General features: G+C 43.9%; 1 protein-coding gene across 3 annotated transcripts in view; it reads right to left on the reverse strand.

The window, feature by feature from the left end:
- Positions 1-17,111, reverse strand: part of ITSN1 (intersectin 1) — a 222,897-nt gene that overhangs the window by 181,377 nt on the left and 24,409 nt on the right. For 2 of the 3 annotated variants that reach the window (XM_078768236.1, XM_078768235.1), the window contains exons 8-16: positions 15,758-15,821; positions 15,512-15,649; positions 15,123-15,173; positions 10,713-10,813; positions 10,331-10,593; positions 1,457-1,747; positions 1,129-1,216; positions 726-865; positions 196-578 (exon numbers count right to left, since the gene is read on the reverse strand). In XM_078768236.1, the coding sequence (XP_078624362.1) occupies positions 196-578; positions 726-865; positions 1,129-1,216; positions 1,457-1,747; positions 10,331-10,593; positions 10,713-10,813; positions 15,123-15,173; positions 15,512-15,649; positions 15,758-15,821 (1,519 nt within the window). The remainder of the gene's footprint in view (positions 1-195; positions 579-725; positions 866-1,128; positions 1,217-1,456; positions 1,748-10,330; positions 10,594-10,712; positions 10,814-15,122; positions 15,174-15,511; positions 15,650-15,757; positions 15,822-17,111) is intronic. The other variant, XM_078768237.1, reaches the window with a different exon arrangement.

A 17,111-nucleotide genomic window follows, 5' to 3' on the forward strand; every position in this document is an offset into this window, starting at 1 on the left:
CCCACATATATGGAGGTTCCTTGACTGGCAGGTTACACTACTTGCTATTGCCGAGTGAGTTTCCTGTTTTGGCAGCAGCTTCTGCACTATAAACATGTTGATCAGGTGGTTAGAAAGTTTCACGTGAACGGCCTTAATCCAATATGAAGGGCACCCAATTGATTCAATTCAACGGTTATCCAATCACCGTCTTACCGGCTTGCTTCTCGGTCCTTCATTTCCCGCCGCACAGCCTCTTGATGTTCTGTATCACGCTGTAACCGAGCTTTCTCCTGTGCTTCCTTTGCTTCTATTTCGTGCTGCTCTGCTTCACGCCGGGACCTCTCTTCGGCCTCTCGCTCGACTCTTGCACACTCTTCAGCTTCTCGCCGCTCCACTTCTCGCCGCTCCACTTCTCGCCGCTCCACTTCTCGCCGCTCCACTTCTCGCCGCTCCACTTCTCGCCGCTCCACTTCTCGCCGCTCCACCTCTCGCCGCTCCACCTCTCGCCGCTCCACCTCTCGCCGCTCCACCTCTCGCTGCATTGCCATCTCTTCGGCTCGATGCTGTTGCTGTTTGGCAAGCATTTCCCGCATCTCCTGGAAGAAAAGACCCGCAGACAAGGCAAACCAAAAAAAAAAAAAAAATCAAAAAAAAAAATCAGTATTTTCATGATGTGTGTATGTGTGTGGTCAGAGGAAGGGTGTAAAGAAAACAAGTATAAATCAGAGGGAGGGTGTAAAGACCTGCAGTCGTCTCTTGGAGGTATCGATGTCCTGTTGCCTATCATCGATATCATTTTGCATGTGCTGCAGCTGCTCACGCAGGTTCCGGCACACGGTCTCCCGTGCCGCATGTGCCTTACGCAGAGTCACAAAGCTCTCTGCTACACAGCACGATAAGCACACAGGCTGCCTATGAACCTCAACACTCAATCAGATGATTACAACGATGGTTCATCAGAGAGTGGAAATACGAATCGATGAAACGGTTAAGTTCATTGAAAGTCAACTCGGAAGAGTCGAATTTAATCACAAAATATAAAAACGGCTGTTCAAGCATTGCCATGACGCCCGCAGGTGGTTGAGGTGCAATTATGACAAATTTCATAGTTAAAGAACACATTTTAGAAGAACACTCAAGTCAAACCTGGTGAGATGCCCTGCTCCAGTTGCTTCAGCTGCTCTGCCAAAATCTGCTTCTCTGGCACTTTTCCACTCAGCTGCTTCTGGCAGTCCTATACAGGAAGAATGGTCAACAACAGCACTTCCATTGTTTTGATTGTCAGTTGGGTAAGTTGGAACTTCCTTAATCGGCTTTATTTTGTGTTTGCACATCTTGCGAACAAGCAGGAAGAAGTTAAGGTTTCACATCTGTCCCAAAGACTGCCAGTTTTAATTCACCCCACAATCTCTCCACAATCTCACCTCCACAATTCACCAATTCACCCCACAAGTTCGATGCCCAATGCACAAACCTGCAACCGATGTTGCAACTCATCGTTCTCGGCCAGTTGCTGCTCCCTTGTACAAATAGTTTGCTCCAAGTCAGCTCGTTCGCTGTCAAGGCGTCCATGAAGATCTTGCAACTTTCCCTCCATCTGCTGCTTCTTGCTCATCAGTGCTTCCAACTCCAGCTCCAAAGTTTTCTTTTGTGCACGCAAGGTGGCAAGTGCCTCCTGTTGCTGGTTCCGCTGAGACATTAGCTCCTGGCACCGGATACGCTCCCATTCCAGTTGTCGCTGTTGCTCCAGTTCGCGTTTTGCTGCCTGCCGTAGACACGGCGATGTTAAACTGGCTGAGGGCTTTTCCTGCAGAAAACCAATCTACAAGCGTTGGACCGTGACCCTTCCAAGTTTGAAAGACGTCAAGTTCAGTCCGAAATCATCATGGCATTTGGGATAAAAAAAATAATTACATGGCCATCCAGGCAGAAAATATCCATTTACAGTCCACTTGCACAGCAAATGATAAAGCCAAAGCCAATGCTTCTTCTTCCACACAAATTCGTTTTCTTCCAAGTTTTTGAAATCATCGAAATATCACCCATTCTGAATAATAAGCAACAATTCGCCAAGCAACAGAGCGAACAAGCAACAATTTGAGGAGACACTCCCAACGTGAAGACACCAAAATTTCTTACGGCCCACTGTTACATTTACTCCATGGCTTTATTCTCAAAATTTACACATCCTTAGGCAATCATCTTTCTCCTTGCGATACAAAAACAAATAAACACTTGTCATGGTCATTGCTCATGGTGGAAAAGCAGCAGACAAAAATATGACGTTTTAAATACTGATTAGCAAGTGTATTTGTTGCATTAAAAGGAAAAGAAAAAGGAAGTGAATTTAAAAGGGTGCAAATCATTTTGGAATGGCAGTCACATGTTCTTGCTCACAATGGGATCAATTGTTGACATTGCCTGAAAGAGACCGCTGGTCAACACCATCCGAGCAAATAAGAAAGAAAAGCAGGAAAACAGCGCACTTTCCCTGCCACCGACTCAGCAAGTCCGGCTGAATCACACATCCTCCCCAAAACAAAAACTGCCACTGCCAGGATCATATGTGTCATTACAATATTATTGGCACCAAGTAGGGGCACAGTAACAACAGTAACACTTGGAGACAACAATGAACGATTAGTCCTTCAAATCGCAGTGGGATATTGGCAGCATTTTTTTATCAATTGCTCGGTTCCGATCATTTACAGAGGTGTGAACACTGCTGCCCATTCTAACTGCCAAGGACTGATGAGAAGCACTTATCATTGAATTCCATCCAATAAAAAAAAAACTGTAATCAAGTGCTGTTCACTCGTGCACTGGTACGTGACCGGAACCTGTGGCTGCTTCACTTTCAGACATATTCAATGGGTCTGCAATGTCACGGGTTTCATTCAGCTACAAATGAGGAGACCCGGGTTATCAATCCCTCTGTTATTAAAGGTATGGATTGTTCAATCCCAATTGCATTCAACATTGATATGTCTGTGTGGAAATCACCTGTAAAGCACATACCGGATTTTCAGATTTTCAATTTGAATACTTACCTTCACAACATTACTTAGTGATCGCTCTAACTTTATGGGTTTTGAGCAAATTTATATTTCAAATCCAACTTTTAAAGGCTGCGTTCCCACTTGGGTTAGTGTTCATTGCCTTTTGCCCCATTACGATTTCCCTTTCAACTGCGATGGTGGCAGCAGCCTCTGGAAGGTGGGCGTGCATACAATATTTGATGGTCGTCGTGATTTGCCCCCGATTTGCTCATTTGTATGATTGCGCATGGCCGAGCTTTATTGAGTAAGAAAAAAGCTAGGTTTACCAATATACCATCCCAAACTCGACAGCACTCAAATGTAGGCTTTGCTCATACGAATGCACTACACAGCAATTACTTGGTTTGAACAATTTATTGTCTGGCATTCGGAGGCATACACTTAATGCATTGAAATTTTTGGTTCAAAGTTGCTTATTTTGGGAGCAGTGGCCGAACTAAATAATACGAGAAAGATAATGCTTTTATCGTGAGTCCATAGAGATTGTGGGGTACAGTCGGGTCAGTCTATAAATAGGATTCCAACCAATTTATATGATCGCCAACACCTATGACACCGTTGCTTCAAACATCCTGACAACAACATGCATTTTAAGGCCATTTTCCCTGCTAGAGCGGGGGTTAGCCTTGCGGGCCCCATGACAATCTTCTCCATTTTGCCCTATTTTCTGCATCTCTCCTTGTTAACCCAAGCCTGGTGTTGGCTTAGTGGTTAGGGTGCCGGCTTGGGATCCTCGGATCCTGGGTTCGAATCCCGGTCGATCGCTGAATTAACGCCAGGGGGGTTGACTCAGCCTGTCATCCTTCCGAGGTCGGCAAATTGAGTACCAGCTTGCTGGGATGAATGATCACGGTGTGTGCCCCGGTTTAGAATAGGTACACCGTATCCCTGCGCATCGTAAGAGGCGACCAAGGGTTGGCGTCAGGAAGGGCATCCGGCCATAAAAACATTGCCTCAAATAGGGAACCATGATTGTCATGAGGCCCGCAAGGCTAACCCCTGCTCCAGCGAGGAAAAATGGCCTTAAAACAATCATTCATTCTCCTTGTTAACCCCCTTGCCTGCATTTCTTCTTCCACCATCTTTAACCAAGTCTTTCTCGGTCTTCCCCGTCCTCCACTTCCTTCTACATTCATTTCCATCACTCTTCTCAACCAGTCACTTTCATCCTTCCTCAACACATGACCAAACCATCTCAACCTATTCCTCTTCACAGCATCAATCGCAGGCTCTATTCCCATCATCTTTCACAATTCATCATTTGTCTCCCTCTCTCTCTCTCTCTCTCTCTGTGTGTACCCCGGTTTAGAATAGGTACACCGTATCCCTGCGCATCGTAAGAGGCGACCAAAGGTTGGCGTCAGGAAGGGCATCCGGCCATAAAAAACATTGCCTCAAACAGGGAACCATGATTGTCATGGGGCCCGCAAGGCTAACCCCCACTCTCGCGGGGAAAAATGGCCTTAAAACGATCATTCATTTTTCATTCTCTCTCAACGATATTCAGCACATCCACCGAACCATTCGCATTTCCACCCTTTCCAGCCTTCGTTGCTGCTCTACTAGTCAGGTTCACTATGGTAACAAATATAATTTCGTTCAAAATTTTTGGAGATTAGCAAAACTATACATTTTTGGAATATTCAGAGCATGAGGAATCCAAAAATTAATGTTTGCATTTGCATAGACACCTTTGCAAAAATGACACTCAGGACAGTGATGAAGAGTCAGGTTCACTATGTTAACAAATATAATTTCGTTCAAAATTTTGGGAGATTAGTAAACCTGTACATTTGTGGAATCATCAGAGCATGGAGAATCCGAAAATCAATGTTGGCATTTGCACAGACACCTGCATGGCCGCCATTTTGGATTTTCAAAATGGCCACCATAAAATACATATTTTGCACCATCTCGGCTTCTAGTCAACCTCGAAACTTGATTAAATATGCTAATCCTATGTTTTCTGGGTCAAGGAATCCAATAAAGGCCTCAAAATAGTGCTCAGGATTATAGAAAAGCAACAAACAAAGGTAATTGAAAACCATTGTCTTTATATTTGTGATATAACTGTATTACATAATACATGATATTGCAAGTCCTTTGAAGTTATAGGTTGTTATAGGAAGTTATAGGTAGTATCAGATTGAACTATAAGTCCTATACACAGGATCTACAAGGTCTATACCATTCAGGAATATGCTTTTACAGATCTTCATCACTGTCCTGAGGGTCATTTTCGCAAAGGTGTCTACGCAAATGTAAACATTAATTTTTGGATTCCTCATGCTCTGAATATTCCAAAAATGTGTAGTTTTGCTCATCTCCAAAAATTTTGAACGAAAAACATAGTGAACCTGACTATACGTTCATTACCCATGTCTCGCTCACATAAATCATAACACTTGTCACACATGCAGCATACACCTTTCCCTTCAGCTTCAACGACACTCCCCTCATCATCAGCACGCCACTCCGTTCCCGAAACTTCTTCCATGCACATCTCACTCGAGCAACCGTTGCCGAGTCTGATCCACCTTCTCCATTCAGCATGTCTCCGAGGGAGCAAAATATTTTCACACCTTCTAGCTTCACGCCGTCTCCAAGATCCAACTCAACATTTCCTCCATCTGCAGCTCCCTCTGTGCACACCTTACATTTGAATGTAGCTGCCACATTGGTTAATGACCCTCTCAGACCACTGCATTTTTGATGAACCCACTCAGCGCACATTATACATTGAATGGAATTCACTCCGACACCCTTCCTGCACACAGCACATGGCCACTTCCCAGTTCTTTCCACCGCACCACATGCTTTACCACTCGCCATCACCTTCGTCTTTCCGATATTCCTTCAGACCTTTTGTCTCCATACATTCCTTCCACTTGTTCATCTTTTCCTTCAGTCCATCCATACTTTCCACAATCAACACCAGATCATCTGCATACAACAACTCCAACGGTAAACCCTCCTTTACGTTCTGAGCCAGCACCTCCATCACAGCTACAAATAGTAGTGGACTTAGCACCGACCGCTGATGCACTCCAACCTTCACCTCAAACTCACCACTGTTCCCGTGCTTCGTCCTGACAGCTGTGCGTGCTCTTTTGTACATTGCCATCGCGACTCTGATCAACCATTCCTCCACTCCTAACTTCCTCAATGCCCATGTCAATACTTCGCGTGGAACCCAATCGAATGCTTTATCCAGATCAACAAACCCAAGAAACAACTTCTTCCTCTTCTCCATGTACTCCTCCTGCAACTGCCTCACAATAAAGAGCGCGTCTGTCGTTCCTCTTCCTGGCATAAATCCAAACTGCATTTCGTCGATCTTCACCTTCTTCCTTCTCCTCCTCTCCAACACCCTTTCCATGCTCCAATAACTTTATCGCTCGGTACGAACCACACTCCAGAGGGTCACCTTTCCCCTTGTATAGAGAGACGAGGGTACTCAGTTCCCAAATCACTGGAATGCGGCCTTCTTTCACCACCAGATTACAGATCTCTGTCATTCTTTTCACACCCGAACTTCCTGCTGCCTTAAACATATCTCCCACAACTCCCGTCAGCCCTCCCGCTTTTCTACTCTTCATTGCTTTTATCGCTTCCTCAACTTCCTTCTCAGTTATCTTTTCTGCCGGTCCTAAAACTGGGTTACTCTCTTTGTTGCCATCCCATTCATTCTCTGTATTCAACAGCATTTCCATATATCTTTTCAATCTTCCTTTAATTCCATCTGGATCCACAACGATTTGTCCCACCTCATCCTTCAAGCAACTCACCCCCATCACATCACACCTCTCTTTCGCTATCTGCTTTGCAATCCTGAATACCGCTCTCTGACCCTCTTCCGAATCCAAGTGTTCTCTGAACATTTTCTGACATGCCTCCTGCGCCTTTGCTACCTCTTTCTTTGCAGCCTTCTTGGCTGCCTTATAACTTTCATGCTCTGCTTTTTCTGCTCCCGTACCCTTCGCCTTCTGCCACTCCTTGAACTTCTCCCTCTTCTCGTCAATCCTCTTTCCAACTTCATCATCCCACCACCATGTTTCCGAGTGCCTCGGTGGTCCTTTTGTCCATCCACATACCTCAACAACGGCTCCCAACAGACTATCTTTCATTGACATCCAACCACTTTCAAGCTCAACCACATCATCCTCTACCCTACTCAGCCTCTCTTTTAATGCCTCCCTCACTGTCACCTCTTTCAACCTCCACACCTTCATTCTCGGTTGGTACTTCACCCACCGAGCTCTCCTCGCACCTTTCACCCTTATGTCGCAGACAACGAAGTGGTGCTGTGAAACAGCCGCCTCCCCCGGGATCACCTTTGTGTCCCGAAGGTGCCCCCTATCTCGCCTACGCACCATCAGGTAGTCAACGGTTGTCGTCGACCCACGTGACGTGTATGCAACAAGCTTATTATCCTCTTTCTGGAACTGAGTATTACAAATCAACAAATTAGCTCCATCAGCAAACTCCAAAATCCTTTCACCTTCTCCATTTCTCACACCATATCCGTAACCCCCATGAACTCCCTCAAAACCATCCATACTCCTTCCCACATGTCCATTTAGGTCTCCTCCTACCATAACAACTTCCTCATCTTTCACGTTTTCCATCAGCTTCTCTATCGCACACCAGAACTTGTCCTTCTCTTCATCGCTCCGACCAACCTGCGGAGCATATCTCGAGATTACGTTCACCAAGAGCTTTCCAATCATCATTTTCACCATCATCAACCTATCACTCACTCGTCACACTCACCACACTGTCTACAAACTCCTCAGAAAACAGGACACCAACACCATTCACGCCCTCTGGGCACCCTTGCCACACAAACCTGTATTTCTGTCCCTGCCTACCCTTCACCATTCTCACACCACTTCCCTTCCATCTCGTCTCTTGCACACAACATGTGTCCACTCTTCTTCTGATCAATACTTCCACCACTTCTCCTGATCTCCCTGTCATTGTCCCTACATTCCATGTCCCAAACCTCAGCAACCGATCTCCACTTCGGGCTGTACCCTGCCCATATGTAGTTGTAGTTGCATTGAAATTTTTGGTTCAAAGTTGCTTATTTTGGGAGCAGTGGCCGAACTAAGCAATACGAGAAATATAATGCTTTTATCGGGAGTCCATAGAGATTGTGGGGTACAGTCGGGTCAGTCTATAAATAGGATTCCAACCAATTTATATGATTGCCAACACCTGTGACACCGTCGCTTGAAACATCCTGAGGACAACAACAACAACATGCATTTTAAGGCCATTTTCCCTGCTAGAGCGGGGGTTAACCTTGCGGTCCCCATGACAATCTTCTCCATTTTGCCCTATTTCTGCATATCTCCTTGTTAACCCCCTTGCCCGCATTTCTTCTTCCACCATCTTTAACCAAGTCTTGCTCGGTCTTCCCCGTCCTCTACTTCCTTCTACATTCATTTCCATCACTCTTCTCAACCAGTCACTTTCATCCTTCCTCAACACATGACCAAACCATCTCAACCTGTTCCTCTTCACAGCATCAATCACAGGCTCTATTCCCATTATCTTTCGCAATTCATCATTTGTCTTCCTCTCTCAACGATACTCTGCACATCCACCGAATCATTCGCATTTCCACCCTTTCCAGCCTTCGTTGCTGCTCTATGTTCATTCTACATCCTGAGGCCACAATGACAATTACGGCAGAAGGCATTGGGCCAAATTCCTCCAATAATAAGCAATCATAAACTCAAATAATATTTAGGTCAAAATATACAGCTCCTCATGTCAAACATAAGCAAGTGATAACACAAAAGGACGACAATAAATTCTACCTGATTTTATCATGACATGTAAAGTGTAACTGGCCATCAGCTTCAACATTCAATTTGAATGGCAACATTAACCAAAATGCATATTTAAACAAGAAAAAGAGCAATTAGAGATTGCAAACCCTCGCCAGGAAGTATTTTCAGGGTTTTTTTTTTAAAGGCTTTTGTGTTAAAACAAATATGGCGGCCGAACCACGTGACCGATGACGTCATCATTTTTTTTTTTCTAAACCAATTTATTCTGAGATTATGCTCAAGAAATTTAATCTTGATCGGATGAAGTTTTATACTTGTCGAATTATGGCGTCATACTGGAGGCACCTATGACATCATCATTAACATATTTTATTCCCCATGGAGAGTTCTTTACAATGAGCCATGTCTCAATTTTTTCTATTCAGCCCTTTCGGAGATATAGAGGTGCAACGTTTTTCGGTTTTTCAAAATGGTGGCCGAACCACGTGACTGATGACGTCAATTTTTTTTTTTCTCCGCCAGTTTATGCCGACATGGCACTCAAGAAATTTCATCTTGATTGGATGAAGTTTTGTACTTGGCGAATTATGGCGTCATACTGGAGGCACCTATGACATCATCATTAACATATTTTATTCCCCATGGAGAGTTCTTTACAATGAGCCATGTCTCAATTTTTTCTATTCAGCCCTTTCCGAGATATAGAGGTGCAAAGTTTTTCGGTTTTTCCAATATGGCGGCCGAACCACGTGACCTATGACATCATAATCATTAAAAACTTCTACAGGTGGGTTGCACCTATGGTGAAAATTTCCTGTCGATCTGACCAACGGTTGCAAAGAAAATCATATTTATTCTGTGCGGACAAATAGACAGACAGACAAACAAACAGACTCAAATGCAATACCCTCTCCTCTGGCGAGGGTAACAAGAAAAAGAGCACTCAGATTGCAAACCCTTGCCAGGATGTATTTTCAGTGTTTTTTAAAGGCTTTTGTGTTAAAACAAATATGGCGGCCGAACCACGTGACCGATGGCGTCTTTTTTTTCTCAACTAATTTATTCCTAGATTATGCTCAATAAATTTAATCTTGATCGGATGAAGCTTTACACTTGTCGAATTATGACATCATAATGGAGGCACCTATGACATCATCATACCATATTTTATTCCCCATGGAGAGTTCTTTACAATGAGCCATGTCTCAATTTTTTCTATTTAGCGCTTTTGGAGATGTATAGGTGCAATTTTTTTGGTTTTTCCAAGATGGCGGCCGAACCACGTGACCTATGGCGTCATAATTATCATTAAAAAAATTATACAGGTGGAGTTGCACCTATGGTGAAAATTTCCTGTCAATCGGACCAACGGTTGCAGAGAAAATCATATTTATTCTGTGCAGACAAACAGACAAACAAACTGACTCAAATGCAATACCCTCTCCTTTGGCGAGGGTAATAATATTGAACTTCAACAGCCATGCCCACCTCTCGCCGCTCAAGTTCCTTCCGACGCTCCTCCTCACGCTGCCTCTCAAACCCACGCTGCCGTTCCAGCTGCCGCTCGAGCTCGCGCAGGCGTTTGCGCTCCAGCTCTGCCCGCTCACGCTCGCGCCGCTCCTGCTCCTCCCTCTCACGCTGAGCCAGGCGCTCATGCTCAGCCCGCTGCTGCTCCTGCAGTGCCATGCGTCGCTTTTCCAGCTCTTGGTTTCCCTTCTCAAAGTTTTCACGCTTTTTGTCCTCAAAGCTCACTGCAAAGAGCACAAACACAGACGGGCGATGCTCAGTCCGACCATTGATCATTGACCGAGATCAAAAGGTGATAAAAGGTTCCATGAGCATCTCCGATGACAAAATTCACAAAAGTTACCTGGCAATTTCTTCTCTGGTTCCTCAACGATCGGCTCCTCGAGTTTAGCTTCCGGCAGTGGACCGATGGTACTCGCCGCAGCACTACCAGACCTTCCTCGCCTGCAGGGATATCAAAAGACAAGAAAGCACAGATAGATGACAACACAATTAAACTACCATATTTTGCGGCCTACAAGTCAGTCAATTTTTCAACCCAAATTTTCTTTCCTTCATTCATAAATTAGTCTCTGACACCATATTTCCTGTGCGCAGCCATATTCCCACCATTTTCCTCAGCGAACCTGACAACTTCCAACTTAAAAGCTGCCGTGTAAGACTTGCATGACTTTACGGGAGGCATTTTGATATAAGGTCGTAAGGTGGATACATATGATTGAAAGGGATGGATCAAACTTATTTTGCGAGTGCATGCGCCTTATTGATTGGATAATATTGCATGCGTCAGTGAGTTGGTGTTGGTGTTGGTGTTGGGCTAGCAGCTAGGGTGCCGGCTTAGGATCCCAGGATCCTGGGTTCGAATCCCGGTCGATCGCTGAATTAACGCCAGGAGGGTTGACTCAGCCTGTCATCCTTCCGAGGTCGGCTAATTGAGTACCAGTTCACTGGTAATTCCCTGTTTGTCGCTAAAGGCGGCAAAAAGGGTTGGCGTCAGGAAGGGCATCCGGCCGTAAAACATTGCTTCAAAAAGGGGACCAAAAAACAACAACAACCACGGTTCCCGAAAAAGGCCAACCCCCGCTTGCGGGGAAAAATGGCCTCTAAAGGTGGTTATTTTTTAGTGAGTGGATTAACGTTTAACTGCTCAACCAACTGGCAAACGTTCTGGGAAATTATTTCTGTTGCACGTTTTAAATTGCCACAAAATAACCATCACCAGACTTGGTGGTGTAATGGTTCGAGCATCCACTCCGAGTCCCAAGAGGTTGGCAGTTCAAATCCCAGTCGAGTCATAGCAAAGACTTACAAAAATGTCATATGCTGCTTCCTTGCTTGATGCTCAACATTTACAAGCATAAAGAATGGACAATCCCCATCATTTGGTATCCATGGGAGGAGGAAATTCCTGAGAAAATGCCTCGCTGAGTGCGGCGAGTGAAAGGCAACGCCATTGTTGTGATATCGCCGATATGCAGAACATTCCGGGAAGTGATGGCACTTTTCCCAAGCTCAGTGGCTGTTGCATTTATCTCATCAGTATGTGCGAGTGTGTATGTATGTATGTATGTATGCATGTATGTAATGTAATGTATATATATGTATATGTATATAGTATATATATATATATATATATATATATATATATATATATACATATATATATATACACATATATATATATATACACATATATATATATATATATATATATATATATATATATATACAGACTTGGCATTTAATATGGAATATTTTTTTGTGGGGGTGAACTTACTTTTCAAGATGACTTAGAACCAAAAGTTCATTGGAATTATGTTGAAATTATTCTAGATTTTGTTAATGTGACCTTTAAAAGAAACAAAAACCACATTTGACATTTCGAAACAATAAATTGATCTTTGAAAGTGATGTAAACTGACATCGAACTCAATTCACGGACAGTACTGTGTTAAACTTATGTACGTTTTCCAGAAGTATCTCTTTATTTTGCACATTAGCCAAAAAAAATTTCAACAAAAATAAAAGCTAAATTATGACTTGGATTACGGACAGTGAAATTACTGTTCAGTACTTCGTGTAACCCCCACGAGCATTCAGGAGAGCATGTACACGTCGAGGCATGCTGTTCACGAGATTTGCCAAGGTTTGGACAGGAATCGCTTGCCATGCAGTGACAATAGCCTGATGCAATTCACGCACAGAGGTAGGCTGCTGTTCCAAGTTGTCGATTTGACGCGTTAATTCTGCCCACAAGTTCTCTATCGGATTCATATCCGGGGACGTGGCAGGCCACTCCATATGCTCTACACCATGGTCAGCAAGAAAGTGTTGGATCATGCGAGCACGATGAGGCCGTGAATTGTCATCTTGGACGACAAAGTTTCCTCGAAAGGCTGCACGAGCAAATGGAAGCAATGTTTCTTCCAGAATGACGCTGTACTTGAACTGGTTCAGGTTTCCATTCAGAACAAGCAGGTCAGTTTTGCCCCCTGCAAGAAAAGCAGCCCAAACGGTCACACCACCACCTCCAGCTTGGACTCTTGGCACTATACAATCTTCGTTGTGGGCTTCATGCACTTGTCTGCGCACTCGGACGTGGCCATCTTGACGATAGACCAGAAATCTAGACTCGTCACTGAAGATCATGTGATTCCAGTGTCCTGGCTGCCATTGACGGTGCTCTCTGGCCCACTGCAATCGGCGCTGGCTGTGTTGTCTGGTCAGGCATGGCTTTCTCAGGGGACGCCTGGCACGATAGCCTGCTTGAACCAGTCGTTGGTTGACTAGCCTTCTGGATACAGGCACATTTGTCAGTTGCTGCCACTCAGCCCTAAGCCGATTAGCTGACTTGGTACGGCCATTGCAGACTAACCGGTGCAGCTGGCGATCATCTCTCCTTGTGGTTCTGCGTGGACGTCCTAGCCTCGGTATTGGAGTAGGGACACCCCTCTGAGCATTTCTTTCAGGATCTTTGATACCTGACCTTGAGTGATGCCACACTGCCGAGCAATAGCATGCTGTTTCATGCCAGAATTTCGTAAAGCCACCACTCCATGACAAACAGCATTGTCAAGTTGACGGACCATCTCCAGAGGAAGCGGCAATAACTTTTGGAGACGTGCAGCAGTTGTTTTCCACTAATACAGAACGCAACAACCCTTATATACCCGACTGTGAAGCCAATCGTCAAATGTACCTGTCCTTACATTTTGTCACGCCACCTGTGATATAATCCTGTTATTGACTTCTTGCTGCGAAAGACAATCAGTGACATGGTTCTTTCAACAAAGACATGACCGAAGGGTAAAAGAAACTCACCAGATTGATAGTGAGTTCAGAAAGTAAACCCAAGTCAAGAAAAAAAAAATATTCCATATTAAATGCCAAGTCTGTATATATATATATATATATATATATATATATATATATATACATATATATATATATATATATATACACACACACACACACACACACACACACACACACACACACACACACACACACACACACACACACACACACACACACACACACACACACACACACACACACACTGATGAGATAAATGCAACAGCCACTGAGCTTGGGAAAAGTGCCATCACTTCCCGGAATATTCTGCATATCGGCGATATCACAACAATGGCGTTGCCTTTCACTCGCCGCACTCAGCGAGGCATTTTCTCAGGAATTTCCTCCTCCCCATGGATACCAAATGATGGGGATTGTCCATATATACTCACACCTGAATATATATATATATATATATATATATATATATATATATGTGTGTGTGTGTGTGTACGTGTGTGTGTGTACGTGTGTGTGTGTGTGTGTGTGTGTGTGTGTGTGTGTGTGTGTGTGTGTGTGTGTGTGTGTGTGTGTGTGTGTGTGTGTGTGTGTGTGCGTCAGCTTAATACCGAGCCCGAGACCTTGTAAAACTAGAACAATGCGACTGTCACCAATATGGCTCCGCATAGTCCCACAACAGGTAGATGTCATTGTTCACTGTCCTAAAAATAAACAAGCTTGATTTAAATCCCTTCAGCTGTTCTCAAGTATCACATTTTTACCAGACATGACAGGTTTTACATCGATCGGTGAAGCAGTTTCAGAGAAGGGATTTTTTAAAATATCGGCTTTCAAGCTAATATGGCTGCCATACCACATGACATATGACCTTTAAAAAATGTACACTCTGCATATGTATGGGTAGAGGATCATGTTTGTGAAGTTTCGTGTTGATCGGATAAGGTTCGTTTTTCTATCCAAGATGGCTGCCAAAACACGTGACCTACAACATCATTTTCAAACTATATGCAACAGTGCTGGTAGATGATATTTGTAAAATTTCGCATCGATAGGGTGAGCGGTTTCAGAGATATAATTATTTAATATTTTCCTTCAATCCAATATGGCTGCCAAACCACGTGACCTATGATGTCATAAATTTTATATTTCAATACAAATGGCTCATAGATCATGTGCATGCAATGTCAAATTTTTACGATAAGGAATTCGATTAAAACATTTTTGGCTGGTATACCATTTCACCTATGATGTCTTCATTATCATGCTTTTGTTCCGCTTTGGGAGTCCTTGACAATGTGCCAAGTTTCAAATTTTTCCAGACCAGTTTCCGAGAAATACTTTTTTAATTATTTGCTTTTAATCCAAGATGGCTGCCATGCCACGTGACCTATGACATCACAATTATCATAAAAACATTCTGCATGGGTGTCACTCCTACCCTGAAAGTTTTGTCTTGGACATATGGTTGCTGAGAAAAACGAGGTCCAGCCTGTACAGACGGACAGACAACCCAAAAACAGAATGCCTCCGGCGACTTCGTCGGCGGAGGCATAAAAACAAACAAAGAAAAACTAACATTTATACAATTTATTTCAGAAAATATCACTTTCCAATTCAATGCGTTGAACCACAGATAAGTCGATCGTGAGTACTAGTCATGCAAAGCCTGTATTTCCAGGGAAAAAAAAGGATCGACGTGGAAGCCGAAAAAAATGGTAATCACAAAACCATTTTTACAACCCCAAAATAACAATCAAGCAGCTCGAGCAAAATAAAAATGTCTAAAGCAAAACAAAACCTTAAAACAAAACCTCAAACCCATCGTGCCTGAAGATTGGCGGGATTAACTCGGCTGGCAAGGTGGTGGGAAGGGGCTGGCCAGAGAGGCACACATCTATGAGATGCATCGCCAGGATGAACTCCTCACCCGTCAACTTTCCATCCTGATCAATATCCGAGAGATTCCTGCCACAAGAACAGAACACAGTGGGAGTAACCAATACAACTGATGATGTGGCAGAATGTGTTTCTGATATGTGAACCTCGACCTTTGCCCATAGAGATGAAACTCACCAGATAGTTGCGAGCTGGAGCTGCGTCAGACGGGACTGCATGAGCACAAACCTGGCTTGCGGACCTGGAAGAAGACAAGACAGGAGCACGCTATAAACATCTCCTTTTTATCGAAATTGTTGCTCATCGAGCAATTGCTAAAACTTCCACACAGATTCTGTTCATTCTCTTATAGTGGGGCACCATAGCAAACCCATTGTGCATTTTGTGATAAAAGAATATATACTCGTATATGGATCAGATCTGGATATTGGGGCATTGCAGATTTGGCCCCTGACGTCCATCACAGATATCTTACAAAATGGCTGCCAAGCAATATGGTAACTCTGAGGAACTGCATAAGATGGAGGTAACATAAGGTAACTTAACAGTGTTGGACCCAGCCCCACCACATTTTCTGTGCAGCTTGTGGGGCCCCTGCACCTGTCCTCAAGTGGGTGTGAGTATTCATAGGATTTCTCAAAACTTTTTTTTTTTTAAGACCTGGGCCTCCCACCCGTGTAGAGCACGGGTACCTCACTAGTGGGGTTATAAAATGAATATTTTGGTGACACAGTGGTGCAGAAATGTCATTTTCTGTGATGACCTTGTTATATTAATAACATACTCAGACCACGAAGTCAGTCAGTTGGCCTGTCCAGATTACAATGAAGAGCATAATCAGATGAGGTGTATGCAAATTATCAAAGCAAAGAGAGATGAAACTATTTTGTTTGCATTTCTTTTAACCCATGTCTAAGTGTAGGCCAAAATCATGAGCGAAAACACTAAATCTAGGTGGAGCGATCCATCATGTTCATCTACCAGGAAAAGGAATGTATTAATGTGGCATGGTCTCACTGAAGGCCAGAGTGCCAATTCTGCAAACAATCGCCCTCACACACATAGGGATGTGCGTTCAAGTGCAGCCTTTCTGCACTTGCTGCGCTTCACACAACCCTCTTTACATTTGCAGGACAAGGTCTGGGCTGCATCGGGTAGTATGGCCCAGTGCGGCTCGAACAGACCATCCCAGTCTTTGTCCACCCTAACCTGGTCTGCGAAGTCATTGCAATCACTGGCAGCCATTTCGTAAGAAGGTTGCCACGACTGTCAGAGGCCAAATCTGCGATGCCCCAATATCCAGATTTGCTGAAAATATATTAGTCTATCTCTGTGCCAAATTTGGTGCTTTAATCACAAAATGCACAATTGTTGTGAATATTTCGGCTATCGGGCCCCACTATTACACTCAGAATATGTAAATTATGTCAAAGTTAGTCGTGCAAGGATAAAATGTCCGGAATTAACGGTGAAATTTTAAAGGAGGAAGGTGGAAGGAATGGCAGGGACGTGGCCCGGAATGTCACGCAGT

This window comes from Myxine glutinosa, chromosome 14 (genome assembly GCF_964187855.1).
Source record: "Myxine glutinosa chromosome 14, kmMyxGlut1.1, whole genome shotgun sequence".
In the NCBI taxonomy this organism is placed as follows: domain Eukaryota; kingdom Metazoa; phylum Chordata; class Myxini; order Myxiniformes; family Myxinidae; genus Myxine; species Myxine glutinosa.